The sequence below is a fragment of the Agrilus planipennis genome, unplaced genomic scaffold, assembly GCF_000699045.2.
Source record: "Agrilus planipennis isolate EAB-ADULT unplaced genomic scaffold, Apla_2.0 scaffold41, whole genome shotgun sequence".
In the NCBI taxonomy this organism is placed as follows: Eukaryota; Metazoa; Arthropoda; class Insecta; order Coleoptera; family Buprestidae; genus Agrilus; species Agrilus planipennis.
In genome coordinates this window covers 593,860-612,732 of record NW_020442445.1, presented here as the reverse complement: position 1 = coordinate 612,732, position 18,873 = coordinate 593,860, and the positions used below count along the sequence as shown (strand labels likewise).

The following is an 18,873-nucleotide window of genomic DNA, read 5'->3' as shown; positions in this document are numbered from 1 at the left end:
TATATATATATGTATAATTCACATGCGAAGGTAGTTCGTTGAAATTCATTTAATGGATCGATTATGTAAGTAGGTCAGGAAATTTAATAAACTTACGATATAACAACTACGTTAACATGCAAAAATTTTCCGGCCAACAAAAAAAGACAATCTCCCAGATGAATAAATAGGAAGCCCGTTCTCGAGAGGTAAATTAAGTTTAACTATAGTCAGAAGCCGATATGGTCTTCATGAATATCAAGGGCTTTTTCTTTTTAATATTGGAAAGCTGAAAATCCTAGATAGAATATTACAGTATCTATTTCATTTTAACCACGGAATAACCTACTTTTTTTTAGTGGCATATTAGTTTCCTACAGTTCATCTCTCTCTCTCTCTCGATTGAAAATTTCTGTTTACATCGGAAAAAGCAGAGAAAAAAAAGTATGTTTTTCTTTTTTGCGTCAAATACATTCTTTTTGTTTATTCATCCTTTATGCTAATTGTCACTGATACGAGCTTCATAACTGTATTCGCCTAAGAAAGAAAATCTCATGAAACACAGAACTTATAAAAAAACTATCTATAAAATATTTAAAGAATTTTTAATACGCACATATCCTGGGGAATGTACACATTTCCTAGGAATTGTATGAAATTCCGATATTGTACTAGGAAATGCATAAAACTAATGCTTTCTGTGAATAGAATGAATACCCTCCCGTCGCTCCGTTTTCCCCGCCTACCCATTGACATCTTGTATGTAATAGACTTCCAATTGCTATTTAGGAAATATATACATTTCCTAGGAAATGCGTCTAATATAATTTATTTCAAACACTTCCAGGCTATTTTAGGAGTTATTTATATGTCCTAGGAATTGTATACAATGACGGATTACACACATTTTCGTTAACATATACAAAGACATACATAGCTGTTGATGATGTCTTCCACAGTTTTTCTTTCGTCTAATGCTGTATGTATATACATATACGCAAAAAAATTTAACGCCAAGCGAGCGATGAATTGGCAATTTTGGGAATTTGGTTCCCCGAAAACATTGACATGGCGTACACCATTACGAGGGTGGATTGATAAGTTTCCGGCCTGACCAAGAAAAACAAGGTTTTTAAAAATTTTTTTTTTTTATTTCTCAACATAATCTCCTCCAAGGCTGATACATTTCTCATAGCGGTGTTCCAGTCTATTAATGCCATCTCTATAGACTGATTCGTCAAGCTCCTCAAAATAACCATTTACAGCTTCGATTACTTCTTCATTGTCCGCAAATCTCTTACCGCCAAGCCATTTTTTGAGATTAGGGAACAGAAAATAGTCACTCGGGGCTAGGTCTGGAGAGTAAGGAGGGTGCGGCATCAATTCAAACTTTAGATCGTTGATTTTAGCCGTCGCAACGATTGACGTGTGCGCTGGTGCGTTATCGTGATGAAACAAGATTTTTTTCTTCGCCAGATGAGGTCGTTTAATTTTCACCTCGTGGCTCAAACGTTGCAATAAGTCTGCGTAGTATTGACCAGTGATAGTATTACCCTTTGCAAAGTAATCAATGTATATAATACCTCTTGCATCCCAAAAAACAGTAGCCATAACCTTGTTCGCCGAAAAAATTGTTTTTGCCTTCTTTGGAGTTGGTTCCCCTGGTCCAATCCACTGTTTAGACTGTTCTTTGGTTTCAGGAGTGTAGTGGTGGACCCACGTTTCGTCAACGGTTACGAATCGACGCAAAAATTCGCTTGGATTACGCTTATACAATGACAAATTTGCGGTAGAAATGTTTTTTCGAATCAATTTTTGGTCGACTGTTAGCAAACGCGGCACCCATCTTGCACAGAGCTTTTCCATATGCAAACGTTGGTGCAAAATATGTTGCACACGTTCATATGACATCTTACAGGTCTCAGCTATCTCACGCACTTTCAATCTGCGGTCTCCCAGCACTATTTGATGAATTTTTTCGATCATATCTGGAGTTGTGACCTCAACGGGGCGTCCTGAGCGAGGCCCATCAGAGGTGCTCACACGACCCTTTTTAAACTCGGAAACCCACTGCTTAACGGTTGAATATGACGGGGAGGATGTCCCCAGTGTTGAGTCCATCTCTTTTTTAATTTCCTTCGGCGTTAACCCCTTCAAATAAAAGTATTTGATGACAGCACGATTTTCCTGCTTTTCCATTTTTACGAAAACCACAGAGGCGTCTTGTTCAGCGTGCTGTCAAACCTACACTAGCAAGGAGATCGGGCTGAAACTATAGCTACAAGCTATCCAAGGATGGTACTATAGAATGTCACCTCAAGGTAGGCCTAGTGGCGTCATCTCTTGGTTAGGCCGGAAACTTATCAATCCACCCTCGTATTTTTTATCTTTCGTTAATATTTCTAATACAGTCGTAAATACTTTTATGATCACATCAAATCCAACTCATAAATTTTAAAAGTCTCGTAATATACATCGTGTTCTTTATAGTGGTCTTTTAGGAACTATTCGCGGAAAAAACTTTTCAAACTATGTTAATCAAAATAAACAAACCAATATTACATATTTATGGATTAATTCTTTAGAAAACAGTGAAACGCGTTTTATGTGGGGTACCTACATTTAAAGGCATTGTAAATATTAAGTTTAAGCAATTAAACAACAATACCGTCGGCGTAATTTCACTGGATTAGTATAAAAGATTGTAGACGTGTCTCAAGTAATATTAACACTGAGAGGAATTTTGCGTGTTACTTAATTTCTAAGCAAATTGCATTAAATCTAAGTTAGTGTGTTTAGGGTACCTTAAAAAAGGGAACCCTTATGGGATCACTTCGTTGCTGTCTGTCTGTCTACCTATCTGTCTATAAAGACTCTTTTTCTCAGCAACGCGTTATGTTATCAAGTTGAAATTATTATCAAATAGGAACTGAGTCCTGCGATCTCTTTGTAAATTTGTAGTTACATCGTCATCATCATCGTAAGGTCGTCAGTCCTAAGCCTGGTTGGATACGCACCTCCACTGATCCTTATCCTGAGCTAATTTCTGCATTTCTCTAAAACTAGAACAATCCACATCCTTAACTGTTCCAAACAGTAATCTAATCTAGGCCTACCTTCATGCCTTAGAAGGTATCCTACCAACCTATCTTGCCTATTTTATTGAATTGCATAGAATCCTCTGTTCTCCTATTCTTTCTAATACCTCTTCATTTCTAACATTCTCCATCCACAGTATCCTCATCATTCGCCTGTAGCACCACATTTCCAACGCTTCTAACCTTTTCTTTACCTCAGCGCCCAGCCTCCATGTTTCGCACCCATACAGCGCCGCGCTCCAAACATACACCTTTAACAACCTTTTTCGAATTTCTAAATTAACCGTTCGCGAGCATAGAAGTGACTTCTTTTTATTGAAAGGGACTCGACCCTGCGCTATCCTCTGCTTTGTATCCCCACTACTCCTTCCGTCCTGACTTATCTGACTTCCTAGATACCTAAAATCAGCCACATTCGCTCTTTCCCTACTTTTTCTTATGCACTCATTCCTTTTTCTGTCGTTTTCTCTATTGTTACCCTTAAAGCTAGAATGGCCTCCCGCGTTCCTCTATTTCTTCTGAACCCGAATTGATCTTCCCCTAATAGTTCTTCCGCCCTTTTTTAATCTACATCACAAAAAAATATTTTTATAATATTGTAGGTAATTATATTGTTTATGGGGCCAATTTGAGGGAAAACTTGAAACATATTTTGGAAAAACGGGAAAACTTTTGGGGGCAATTGGCCGGTTTTATTTTTCGTGGTTTTTGAAATGTTCTTGACAATTGACTCTCGTGATATAGCTTTGGTTATCACCCCTGTATCTCTACATGGCATTTCATAAATCGTTCGTTGACCCTCTGTTATGACCAGGAAATGGAAATCCGGGAATTGGATTAGAGTTAATTAAGGAATAAAATTAGATCTTGTCAGCTAATCAAAGTGGTGTGCGATAGCGATACACATTTATATTCAGAATGATTAGGACGGTATTATGTTTCCACCAACCGTAGATACCTGTATCCTCAAAAATTACATGACCAATAGCAGAAAGCCACCAGTTATAATATTATTTAGGAACAAACTAATTCTAAGGTCCTTCTAGAAAGCTCTCTAGACAAATGACATTAATTGTAAACCGAATGACATTAATTATAATTAACGTAAGACAGATTTAAATGAGGTTTCAATCTATTGTACTTTACAGAGGATTAAATAAGATTATTATTTCTCTTATGAACATTAGCGAAACTAATAGTTTTGGGTCTACCCCACGTCAATTTGTCTGTAGGTACGTTTCGTCTTTAGTTACGCAAGGTATTTTCGAAACTATTCAAATGCAGACAAATCGGGTCTTACAACACGGAAAAAGTTCTGGAGATGTCCCGTTTGCTCGAAATTTCATTTTAAATTATATTTTGACGCGCTACAAGGTCACTATGAAAATCACCTTAACTTTGGCACCTATATACTTATAGGTAGATTTAAGGCATTTAAAAGATTCTCTAACATGCAAATAACAAATTCATTACTTGTAATTAATTGTACCTAAACTCCCATAATTGAACTAATTAATCTAACTGAGAACGAGAGTAATTCTTGGTTGGTAGTTCAAATCTACACATAGCGCCTACTTTGTACCTTTTCTTATCTTTTTCGAGTCTTTTTCATATATAATCGGCGCTATATCGGTTCAAAATATGGACGGTGGACGTGGGGGAAAAGAAAAGGTTAGAAGCGTTCGAAATGTGGTGTTACAGTTAAATGATAAGGATACCGTGGATAGAGAAGTTTAGAAATAGGAAAAAAATAGGAAAACAAAGGACTCTTTGAAAATCAATAAGAAATGGGTGAGATAGGACACCTTCTCAGATATGAAGGTCTAGTCAGAGACATATTAGAGGCAGAAACAGGAGTTAAGAGGAGTAGAGGTAAACCTAGATTGGATTACTGTTCCCGAATAGTTAGGGATGTTCTAGTTTTAGGGAAATGCGAAGATTAGCTCAGGATAGGAAAGACTGGAGGTGTGTGACCAACCAGTCTTAGGACTAACGACTTTATGATAATGAGAGTTTTTCAATCATTCAATAAAAGAAGCGAACCATTCAGCGAAAGCTAGTAGAACAGATGTATTTTTTGTCTAATTTATCGGTAACCCTATCATACCAACAAACATTACGTCCTTTTGGTTGTCTATTAATTTCTGCATGCACAAGACATAAAAGTCCCATCTACCATGCTAATCATCATACAAAAACGGATTTCCACATGAAAACTATATGTTACATATTTTATATCCGTTGAAAACAAACCTGTATAAGGAAATAACGCATGCTGTGATACAGAAAGCTGGTAAAAACTAGGTCAGAGTGGAACGAACGCAACAAGGGGATGTTAAAATGTATATTAAAATGCAAATCATAAATCTTGGTTAGAATGAATATGGAGTGGTTATATTTACGAATAACTCCGTGGGAAGGCTCATTTTATATTAACGGTGAAAATATTCAAACGATAAAATACGTAAACGCATTGCATTAACTTCTTTATTAGTTATCAAATGTAAGATACAATAAGTCTTTGATGTAAAAGGATAGCGCAGCGTCGAATCGCTTTCAACAAACAAAAATCACATATAAAAAAGAATCAAAGAAATCAATAAGAAACAGGACACCTTCTTAGGCATTAAGGGCTAGTCAGAGACATATTAAAAGCAAAAGCAGGAGTTCAGAGGAGTACAGGTACATTAATGTTCTAATTTTACGAAAATACGAAGATATAAAAGAGTGGAGTTTCAACCAGTATTAGGACTAACGACCCTGTGATGATAATGATCTTTTTTAAAACAAAAATGCTAGTATGCAGGGGAAGAAAAGAGAGAAAGAGCGAATGAGAAGGTAGGAGACGAATGATTAAAAGATGTGGCTGATTTTAGGTATCTAAAACGTCAAATAAGTTAGGACGGAAGGAATAGTAGGGATATAAAGCAGAGGATAGCTCAGGATAGTGTCGCTTTCAATGAAAAGAAGTCACTTCTATGCTCGCGAACGGTTAATTTAGAGATTCGAAAAAAGTTGTTAAAGCTGTATGTTTGGAGCTCCATGCTGTACGGGTGCGAAACATGGACAGTGGGCGCGACAGAAAAAAAAAAGGTTGGGAGCGTTTGAAATGTGGTGTTATAGGTGAATGATGAGGTATTAGAAAGAGTAAGAGAACACATGACTCTATGGAAATCAATAAGAAATAGGCGACATAGGTTAGTAGGACACCTTCTCCAGCATGAAGGTGTAGTCAGGGACATATTAGTTGCAGAAACGGGAGTTAGGAGGGGTGGAGGTAGACCTAGATTAGATTACTGTTCGCAAATAGTTAAGGATGTGGGATGTTCTGGTTTTAGGAAAATGCGATAATTAGCTCAGGATAGAAAAGAGTGGAGGTGCGTGTCCAACCAGTCTTAGGACTGACGACCTTATGATGATGATGAATACCTATTAGAATTCAATATAATTAATATTGTATGTTTTTCCTCTTTTATTTATATAAACATTATCTTTTTCAGATCTCGCCGTTCCTCCGGGGCGGCGACTAGTGCCACTCCACAACCAAAGAATCTTAATCCAGGAGGTACGTAAATATTGTCACTATTTCATCAATTTTGTAACAAGCATCTGCCTACGTTAGTAATATCGAACGCTAAAGTACACAATTGAAATTGTTTAACTGCGTAGGTAGCACGCGAATTGCAATTTACAGGACAACTAATCTACAGGGAGGTTTACAGTACAGAAAGTTCCTGGCATCAAAACAAAATTATTCAGCTAAGCACATCTTAGGTAAATTAAAATGTTGTTCATTGACGATATATGTACAGATTGAATAATTTAAGAAAAAAGCTTACCTTATACTTTGATGGCTACAAAAATTATTATAAAGTTTAATTTCAAAACAAATTGATTTGGTAAAGGTCATAGCCTTTTCTGATGATGAGGTCAACTAATAATAAATTTTATAGCAATTCGATGTAAGTAATTAATAATTTATAGTTATTTTCTTACGTAAATGATGTACTAAAAGAATCACACAAACTGAAAGCGTCTTTCGACGATTTCTTACCGTGATTGGGGTAATACTTTGCTTTTTAAACAAATTCAGTTAGGATCATAACTGGCTTTAGCATATTTTAACTATTTTATTCTGAAAATAACACTCCTTAGGAATTCCATTATTTTAACTAGGTTATAATGTGAAGAACCTAATTTCTTTTAAAGCACTTTATTTAATATTTTATCTATATAATTAGAAGCTAAAAATTATAATAATTGCTTAGAAAGACTTCACTTTTGGTTCTTTGTAATATTCTTCTTCAGCTGGGTATTTTATTATTAATATATAGATAAGGTTAGTTGCTTTGATTATGTCAGTGTTTTGGCTTGTCGGGATTTTAGATTATCCAGATTTTGACTGTCGGGATTATAGCTGTCAGGATTTTAGGGTGGAAACAGCTGTTAGTTGTGTATTATTTTACTCATGTTTGGTTTGTGTGGTGTTTTTTCTCTTTACTTAATTGGTTTATAGCATTATTGTTGGTAAGAACCTGTTATCAAACTATACGTGAATTATTTATGTATATTAATTTGCATTTTTGTATGCTCTTAAACGTAATAAACCGTAAAGGTCAAGTCTTGTATTCAGTTTATTGATTTCACATCCTTGACAAATCACTGTGTTTAAACGTAAACAAGAAACTGGAAAAAGACTTCCGATCAGTACAACCAGTAAAAAAATGTTTGTAACTTTGTAACAGCCGTAACGTAATGAGATTAATTAGGGTTACATAAATTAACGACAAAAAGTGTTTTTGATTTACAAACAGAAAAAAAAATCGTTCTCAGTAATTCAAATTAATATATAGAGGTTTTTTTTGTTGATTACACAAGAAAAATTAACATCAATCTGATGAATCAAAAAGAAAATGTGCAACACCATTGATGTTAAAAATAGCGACTACGTAACAAGAGTAATTCAAAATAGTTTCTAACGAAATTTGAAATTAATTAATATAGCTTCTGTACTTACGTGTATTAAAAATTAACTGTTATATAAGAAATAAATTGACTCGTGGCTGTAAATTGCGAAGGTTAATCAAATTTTACAATGTGTCTGCTTTCTGCTAAATCTTTTCATTTTTGTTCTTTTATGTACTTAAGTGAGTACGCAGAAAGAGACCATCATCATCATCATCATCATCGTCACTACGTGCTGCTAAATATGTACTTATATTATTTGAAATGTTTGAAATGAAGCTTTGCGAAACCGATGGTGGAATTAGGGATTAAAACATCTAATAAAGAATGAAACTAAGTAAATGATCTACTTTGGATTTTCAGAATGTTGTCTTTGGATCGGAATTTTTATCTTTTGAGGCTAAACGCCCACCGACCGAATTAAAGGTTAAATAATTAGGTCCATTGATTCAGATCTAAAACGCGTTAAATGAATCTTCTCCTAAAATTTTGAATGTCGGATAACGGATCTAAGTCAAGTCAATAAAATCATGAAACGACGGACTATTAAAGATGGAATGAAAGATTAGAGAACCGTGCCACATAATTACAGTTCTGTATTTAAAATTGAGATAAATAACCGTTCATAGTCTATGTAAGGGTTCTCGACTCCCCAAGATTTGTTTCGGAATTCGTCGATCTCTCGATCCTGTAGAATGCAAATGTAGACTATAATTGGGCTACGCAGATACAATATTCACTGCGATTCAAGAACTGGTTTATGCTGTGAATCCTTAAAATTGTCATGAGCCGGTGGTCCGACTTTTCATAAAGATCATAATTTCCTATCACTCGCTAGGTATGGAGGAATCCTGTGAGATACTATGCCCAATAGAAGTAGGTTAGGTTACAGTAAGAGAGGGCTCCTTGATTGACTTGTGTGAAGGACTCACTGCAAGCTTAAGTTATGTTATGGTGAGAGAGACTTACGTCTGATGGGAAATTCTTTACTAATTCACTTGCGCGAAATGCTCAATGTAGGGTTATATGAGAGATTTTTTCCTGATTAGCTTACGTTAATTGCTATGCGCCAAGGGGTAAGTGGTATGAATTAAGTTAGATCAGAATGGGAAAGTATATTCTGATTTATACACTGTGTAAACCCATGGTTAGGTTGTGGTGGGAGAGGATTTCCTAACTGGAGTAGATAAAGTGGTATGTAACAAGGGTTCGAATTTTAGGGAAATGCGAAGACTAGCTCAGAATAAGGTAAAGTGGAGATGCGTGTCCAACGCCGTTTTAGGACCCTAAGATGATGATGATGATGATGATGATGAAGTACTATGCGTGCACTATCTTGAAAGATAATCATGTGTCCAATAAATAATGAATAACAACTAATAATAAGATTAAATAATATAGAAAAATAATTAAGAAAACACAGTAGGTACCTAGTTATTAGCGAATTTGCCAAGGTCGTGTTTGTGTGTTAAAGAGTTTCTCTTTGCAATTTTTTTCAAACTCCAAATGAATTTATTATCCTAAAATAGTTTTCGTCGCAAACAAAACTGCGATTTTTTTTTGTTCTTTTCATTGTGCTTCCTCCTTACAAATTCTTATAAATGGAAATTAAGTTAAAAAGTAATTAACAATTGCGAACAAACATCAGTAAAAGCCTGAAGTTAACGAAACGTGGGAAGTGAATTAGATTAGTAAAATCTGACGAAAAATTCGAATCCATTATCTTTATTAGCTACCATCAAGATTTAGGGAATATTCACAATCCAAAATGAAAACCTATTTCCTGAACTAAAAAGAAAAAGACGCGTGTTACTTATGTACTCGCGTTAGAAGTTGTACTTCTATTTATGTATACATATTTATTTAGCCAGTATATAACAGGTCAATTGAAAAGTCCCCGGCCTAAAATAGTAAAACACATTTTTTTTGCAAAATTCGTTTTTTTTATTCAACATAATTCCCTTCAAGGGTGATACACTGATTATAGCGATCCTCCAACTTTTCGATACCATTTTTGTAGTACGATTTGTCCTTTGCTTCAAAATAGGCCTCAGTTTCGGCGATCACCTCTTCATTCGACGAAAATTTTTTCCCAACGTGCATTCTTTTGAGATCTGAGAACAGGAAGTAGTCGCTGGGAGCCAGATCTGGAGAATACGGTGGATGCGGAAGCAATTCGAAGCCCAATTCATGAATTTTTGCCATCGTTTTCACTGACTTGTGAGACGGTGCATTGTCTTGGTGAAGCAGGACTTTCTTTTTCTGCAAATGCGGTTGTTTCTCGGCGATTTCGTCCTTCAAACGGTCCGATAACGCTATGTAATAGTCGCTGTTGATGGTCCTTCCTTTTTCAAGGTAGTCAATGAAAATTATATATATAACCTTGCCAGCCGATTGTTGCGTTTTTGCACTCTTTGGAGCGGGTTCATCGTGTGCAGTCCACTCCGATAACTGTCGATTGGACTTCGGAGTGAAATGATGGAGCCATGTTTCATCCATTGTCACATATCGACGCAAAAATTCGGGTTTATTACGCGTGATGATCTTCAAACACTGCTCTGAATCATCAACTCGTCGTTGTTTTTGGTCAAAAGTGAGCTCGCGCGGCACCCACTTTGCACAGAGCTTTCTCATACCCAAATATTCGTGAATGATGTGATGTATACGTTCCGTTGATATCTGTAGAGTGTCTGCTATTTCATTCAATTTCAATTTACGGTCATTCAAAATCATTTTGTGGATTTTTTTAATCTTTTGGGCGTCTACTGCGTTCACCGTCTTCGGTGCTCATTTCACCATGTCTAAACTTAGCATACCAATCCTTGATGGTTGATTTTCCTGGGGCAGTGTCCGGAAATTCGTTATCAAGCCAAGTTTTTGCTTCAACTGTATTTTTTCCCTTCAAAAAGCAATATTTTATCAACACGCGAAATTCCTTTTTATCCATTTTTTTCACAATAACAAAAGTTGCTTCACTAAAAATGCTATAATTCACAAACTAATGATCCGACAGCCGTCAAATTTATAGACGCGTCTTTTGAAGGTTAGGACTAACTGAAAATCATATGGATTTAGTTCTGGTGCCGCCATCTATGTGTCAGGCCGGGGACTTTTCAATTGACCCTATACATAATAATAATAATTATGTTTTTATTGAAACAATGTTTTTGATAACAGATGATTGTAGCTCGTAAAAATGCTTCATTTGAACTATGAATGGTAGAGGTAAGGAGTAGTCAAAAAGTGTCCATCAAAATGGGTTAAATTAAGGTGGCGCTGTAGTAGCAACAGGGTAAATTTAAAATAAAACGCTAAAAGTTATTAGAATAGGATAGAAAAATAAACAAGGACAAAATTACTTTGAACTACGTAAATAGTTGAGGTTTGGTATACTGGACTGTCACTAACTATTCTAGTCACTAAAAATATTAAATTTTCTAACTCGGCATACTTCAATCCATCAACAACTGCTACTTCATACCATACGTTTTGCCTACGCTTTCGCCATTTTGGAAGGTTTTTGAACTGTTATTAACTACTTATNGTAAATTTAAAATAAAACGCTAAAAGTTATTAGAATAGGATAGAAAAATAAGCAAGGACAAAATCACTTTGAACTATGTAAATAGTTGAGCTTTGGTATACTGGACTCACTAAGTATTCTAGTCACTAAAAATATTAAATTTTCTAACACGGCATACGTACTTCAATCCATCAACAACTGCTACTTCATACCATACGTTTTGCCTACGCTTTCGCCATTTTGGAAGGTTTTTGAACTGTTATTAACTACTTATAGCTGGACACGTTTTCCACATTCCCCCATATGAGATACTCCTCCTTACTTCTACCCTCGATAATTCAAACTTTATCTGTACAGATTTTTTGTTATTGGTTTTCATGCAATTGTTTCAGATGACTCATACATGAAGCTAGCATTAGAAACAATGGAGGAGTTGGATTGGTGCCTGGATCAGTTGGAAACTATTCAAACTCACAGATCTGTATCTGATATGGCTTCTCTTAAGGTAAGTTAATAATAATTAATTATCACCTTCATTCAATTTCTTGCATCAATCGACACATTCCTTCAGCGTTCGTTAAACTCAACCGGTTTAATGCGTTTCCTACGTATACATTGTGGCGTATGGACAGGGGCGGCCTTAGCCATTGAGAAGTTCCGGGCGGGTAAACTTTTGGGAGGCCCTCGTCTTTGTGGAATTACTTTTAATGATGATACTTTACGACAAATTCAAAGTTATTCATAAATAATTGGAAAAAATTAATAAAAGACAGCAAATTTGCGGCTTATTTAAGACTATTAAGAAATTCAAATAAGCATTAGTAAGTACTATTACTACGTCACCCCCAAAGGCCGCCCCTGTATATGGATTAGATTTACACAATTGTCATTAATTTATTTCTATAAGTATCTTCTATGTTATTACACACGGTATTGTGTTTATCCTACTCGCAGGTTGCAAATTCTGCCTGGATTTTTATCTATTTCAAATGATTCGATTAAATATTTATGTGCGCATTTGTAATAAATGCGGCATATGGCATAATTTTGTTTATATTTTGACGTCTGTTCCTTGAATACGTAATAACGTGTATACCTATGCATATTTTATGAGAAAGATTTTGTTTTCTTGTGTTGCCAACTAAACAGGAAATCAAAAGTGAAAGGTAAATAAAACAAATGCATATTGTATTTACTAAGTGCGCACATTGCCACAAAAGCCATATAAAAAAGCTTCTACTACAAATAAAAGAGTGCTTATTTTAATTTTAAACTCTTTATCAAAGGTCTAATGTTATTGACACAGTTATTTACTTTTCTAATTAGAATTAATTAAAAAATGAAACTAACGTGCATCATAACAAGAAAAAAGTGTAATTAAAAGAAATTTTATTGATCCTTTTGCGTAAAGAACGAAAGGCTAAAGTATGTATATCTTCTATGCAAACTTACTACCATTTTAATTTAATATTGTTAATATGCTAATATTAATAGATTATTAGTAATAAAATAAAGCGAGACGTTAAAGCACCATTGGGCTAATCCTTTGGACTATATTATGTCTAAATATACTTGTATGAATATGCATTCATTAAGATAGAAATCTTATATTAAAATAAACTTCGAATATTAGGATTTCGTTATTTTTATTATTATTATTGTACGGAACAAATAAGGTGATTATTACACGCTCTTTTGGTATGTTTGGTTAAGCATTTACTTAGATTCTGTTAATCTCAAATACAATCAAAAGCTCTAAATAATAATCGATTTTGTAGTTGAGCAAAACAACACGTAAAAGGAATCCGTGCGTAATATTCGACACAGGCCGTATAAAACATTTAAATATATTATAGATTTCCCAAACAATATTCTTAAACAAATGTGGTCTTTAAATTCTTAATTGTCAAATTTAAATTTAGTGCGTAATAATGTGGGTCCCAGGAATCTATACATAACTTTCACTAAGATATTGAAATTTAAATTCACACTAAATCGATAATATTACGTGATTGTTTTTTTTATGTCAACTATTATATATCGACAGTTAGTCGTATATTTGGATTAATGGATAAATATAATAAAAAAAATAATAGAAGCAGCTGAATTTACTTTTGTTTGTAGTACAGGTTAATAATAGATATGGAAAACCGGGGCAAAATGGGATACTTTAAAAAAGAAAGGTGCTTACTGAGGTGCGATGCCCAAATTATTCGTTTAAGTTATAGAGGGATTTTATTTTAAATAATAGAGGTTTTGGACTCCGAAGGGAAGGGAACACAAAAATTTATGCATTTATAGAGGTTATTACGTTATCGAGGTTTAATTTATCAATGTTCTGCAGTACTTGTAACCTAAAACAGTGACGGCTATGAAAAATACCTTACCTACAAAAATATTATTTACTTCAAAAGGAAAGTTCGTATTATTTTCTTTTGGAAAAATGTATATTTTAAAATGCATGTGGCATTTACAAAATTGTTCCAAAAGGTTTCCTTATACAATCATGAATTAGTTCAAATACAACTAGAGCAGCGGTTCTTAACTTTTTCAACTGATTATACACTACTAGTAAAACTGACATTCTAAGCCCTCACTCTTAACAATTTTATACAAGTATTTTTTCACGTATATTCTTTCTAGAAAGATAAATATGTGAGCCATGTTACCACTCGCTCCGCACTCTTAATTCGATGTTATTGAGTATAATTGTGGATAATTATTCGAACATTATCTCGGCATTTTTCGTAGTAAATAAAAAAAGACTCGACACTTTTATTGTTAGTACCTACGGTAGTGCACTGACCTTTTAAAACAACGTTTCACTTCATCTTTGAAGTGCGAACTGAATCCAGTAAACTTGGTGAACTTTTGTGGAAGAACAAATATTTGACGAACGACAGAAATTGTTCAAGTCTGATCACAGAGAAAAGCGTGTCGAAAATCTCAAATGCCACTGAACCTTGGAAAATCACCCTCATTTTCGGTATTTGAGTGCCAACCAATTCAATTACCTTTTGCTTCTACCTACTATTTGCAAAACCTCAATCCTGCTGCATTTCATTTTGAGACTGTAGGCCTATTTTTAACTTACTGTAGAAGCTTTGTAAAGTTTTAAAGTGAAATTAATTTTGTGGTGGAAGTGCCTGGTAGATAATGAAATTTAATTATCATCAGTAAAAGTATATTGTCGTTATCTTTACATCTTACCTATATATTTTAAAATTCTACGAAGATTCCTTTGGAAATCTTGGAAATTTAGAAAGAAGCTTGCAATCTGATATACGTATGCTTCACTCAGTCTTGTAAATGTTATTGTATCGTAGAGTTCTTGAATGCAAAGGTTAAAGGACATTACAGTAGTTCAGAACTGCAAATACCTTTTTCAAGTTTATACCCATAGTAACGCAAGCTGTACAAAATACTCGTGCTTATATTGCATGGAATGTTAAAGGTCAAATGTCAAGTACTTATTTCCGAACATTTGGTTGAGCCAAGCTCTAGTTATATGCACTGTTGTACAAAATTAGTAATGACATATTTTGCGAAGCTAGTGGAAAACTTGACATTGAATATCTAAATTCATTCTCGAATAAATTTCTCAAAGTTGCTCAAAGTCGGAAAATATCACTGAACTTTTAGAACCGATACTTATGTGATTTATGTTTGTGTTTTATGGTTTCTTTTATGGCACTAAAATTGAATTTTCCAACGAAATTTTTGTATTCCAATAACGAAATGATTTCTAAAGAAAAGTATCTGTGATGTGTGTACATCCAACTGTAAACAGGAAGTAGCTTATTTACTTGGTAAAATGTGCTAAAATTCGGCGTATTTGTAGAGAGTTAGCAAAGGGAAAGAGACGAAAGTAGAAAATTGATTTTTGATTCATGTAAGTAAATAAATTAAGAGTTCCAAACATTTAGCAGTGCACTGACAATGACGCTTTTGAAAGATAATTTAGGTACAATAAATATTAAAGGCGTTTGCAGATTTCTTCAAATACATAATATATTGATTTTAAACATGAATCATTAAACACCATACCATTTACTTTCATAAATGAAGATTGTTGAACTCCGTGGCTTCCACAATGTTAATGTTGAGATATATCATCAGTCATCACATATTACATACTGAAGAAGATAGTTTAAGACTAGTTTAAACTTTTTGGTGTAATACCTACTACATGGGTAAATCTTATACGTCAAGCTTATTAACCTTTTCTCATAAACGTACGTTAGACCTAATCAAATTAAAATGACTCATGCCGTCCATTCACTACATCAACTTTATCATTCACCATTATTTGTAAGGATTCAAAATCTAATTACAATAAAAAAATGTTCTCAGAATCTCATTGACTCAAACGGCCAAGTATTACGTAGGAAGGTTATCGACCATTTTTTATTATATCTACTTCACGTAATAAAAAATATGGACAAACAAAACTCAATTAAAGTATTTATTACAATCCCTACTTAAACTAAAAACGTATCTACAAAGAAGATTCACAAAGTCTATATTAAATTAGTTTTCCAATTTATTTCGTCTGAAAGGATAATATAGTTTAATGGAGAGGGAGGAATCGAAAATAATCAATAACGTATCCTCAGTTTATTATTTCTGAAGATGTTATGTCAAAATAGTATACTACAGAAGTGAAAAGTCGAATGAATCAAATTTTATATTCGAATGATGAATTATGAATTGCAGACAATTTTCTTGAATATTCTACAAAACGTCGTTTATCATGTTTTTTAGTTATATACTAAAAAAATGTTCTTTTAAACGTGTTTCTATTGTTCTACCACTTTGCCTATCGTATTGTGATAATGAATAATAATAAATAAACTACCAAAAACGCCTCTTGTTTCTAATGCTCGTATTTATTGTTTTTAGCTGGATGCCATTATTTTTAGATTATACCTACTTCTGGAGCTATTAAACTTACAAGTACTAATATTTTCGATGTCTTTTTCTAACAGTGACATTCCGTTAATTTTTTTTTTTGATAATGGCGTCATACTTATCGATTTATATATAAATTTGTTTGACAAATGAGGGTTTATAACCATGTTCTCTTACTATAGATTTGATTAAATTCGTCCCTTTTTTATTTCAAAAGCATTTAGAAATATTTTTCGTTCACGAGCAATCGGATTGAAGGGATGTATTGCTGTTGAATCAGAGCAATCCTAAACAATTCGTCGAAAATACGTGGGTGAGAAAATAGGGGCGGAGTGACCGGTGAAGTTCTTTTTACTAAAAAGCAAATAAAATTACAAAGTTTAAATGAAGCCAATAAACTAATTTGAATACAATCAAAACTGTCACCCTAAAAGGCTGACACTCCAGAAGTCCAGGACTATAGTCCATATGGTCCTGTGGTTAAGGTAACCCTGATGTTGCAACCAATAAACCATATCCATTGAAATAGAAAATCCTATTTAGAAAATGCAGCTTCTCTTCTACTCTGATGTTTGTAGGCGTTATGCTGACGGCTATGTTTCATGTCGAGTAAATATATTTATCCCGTGAGGTGAAATTTTGCAGATGCTATCGAGATAAACATTTTCAGCCTTTAAATCGCAAAACCACGCACTAGTTTTTACGTAAAATTGGATTGTAAATTGCAACGTAAAGCGTCAAGGACCTTATCTTGCATGAATGAAGTGTTAATGAATGCCTTGTGCGTATTTTTGGTGTTTAATTACATTATTACGGTGAAAAATGGTAAATTAATGTACTACTGATTTTGTTAGCGCGGTAAAATAAACAGATAGAACGGAGTAAAACAACCGCAGTATCGTAGTCATTTCTCTAACGTTGACTGAAAAGGTAATAGGTCAAGTATACCAGATAAAATGTTATCCTTAAATTAAATTTTATACAGTTTGTATAGGATGTACCATTCTAGGACTAGCTATTTTAAAAGTAAACAATCATCAAACAAGCAAATCAATTTTGATTACAAATGTGACGTTTATATAATTAACATAAGAAATACCGAGATAAAAATGTTCAGTCTCTCAGAGTATCTGAAAGCGAGACTCGAGTCTCCGTCTCTCATCGAGCTTCTCTGGTGTCGCTGAGAGATACTGTCAAAAAAACTATTTAGCGTCTCTGAACGAGAGACTCGAGTCGATCATAGAGAGATCCTCATTTCGTATCCAGTCTTTGAACGAGAGACTCGAATCTCTCTATAAGTGGTATCTCGACAGACATTTTCAAAGTTCAACATATTTCAGAGATCCAAGTCTTTCTACGAGAGACTCGAGACCCAATGTCTCAGTTTTATTCATTCAGTCTCTCTATGAGAGACTCGAATCTCTGAATTAATAATTTTATCGTTCGAGTCTCTCATACAAAAACTGTGAGAGATCCATAAAAACACCTAGGCAATAACTGAGAGACTGTGAAAAACTGTGAGAGGCGCTCTCAAAGACGCTGAAAGATTCTGAGAGACTGAAAATTTTTGTCTATGGATGCCAATGTTTTATATATATAAATCAATGTTTGTCGATACAAAAATTCTTATGCAGAATGTTAATGTGGTATTGATTCCCCTAGAAAAGGATTATTAAAAGGATAATCTCAAATTACTCAGTTAACAATTGCAAACATTAGATTAATGCAAATGTAACACCGACTAACTAAAATGATTAATGAAAAATTTAAATAGTCATACTGTACTTGATTTTCCAAATACTTGATGTCAAGTCAAGTAGCTTGAAAACCAAACCAAAATGTAAATCCCTCTCAGAAATACATACACTGAATTATATTGGAGACGTATATACTTGAGGTAATCATAATCTGTCAACATATAATGTGTGTTTGAGTCATAAAAATTCCATAAATTTTTTTTACCGTAATTAGTTGAATCGTATTGATAATTGATTTTTGAATGAATTCGATGTGGTTAGTAAATTGTATGAGTCACTTTAATTATAATTATATTTTAACTTACTAGTTTTTTACTTCGAGATTTGTTAGTCATCAAGTAAAAAGTTAATTATATAAAATATGAAGAAGGTTGATCCCATTGAGGAGTCGATATTGTATTTCTTTTCTGTGAAAAGAATTTATATATACATCATATTAATACTGAAAATTTTAAGAAAACGAAAACAAAGCGAGATGTTTTTTAATAGAAACTAAAAGCACAGCTTAATTTAAGCGAAACAATTTAGTGAACTATTAATATATTGCTTGAAACTTTTTGTATTTTTAATTTCTATTTAAAACTATTAACTAGTGACGGCTACCACAATCGACAACTTTTTGAACTGTTATTAACTACTT

At 33.8% G+C, this 18,873-nt stretch overlaps 1 protein-coding gene across 11 annotated transcripts in view; it reads left to right on the top strand.

The window, feature by feature from the left end:
* The window catches only part of LOC108733578 (cAMP-specific 3',5'-cyclic phosphodiesterase), a 565,440-nt gene that overhangs the window by 450,244 nt on the left and 96,323 nt on the right, over positions 1-18,873 (top strand). For all 11 annotated transcript variants that reach the window (XM_018464776.1, XM_018464781.1, XM_018464777.1 and 8 more), the window contains 2 exons: positions 6,578-6,642; positions 11,958-12,070. In XM_018464776.1, coding sequence (XP_018320278.1) covers positions 6,578-6,642; positions 11,958-12,070 — 178 coding nt within the window. The remainder of the gene's footprint in view (positions 1-6,577; positions 6,643-11,957; positions 12,071-18,873) is intronic.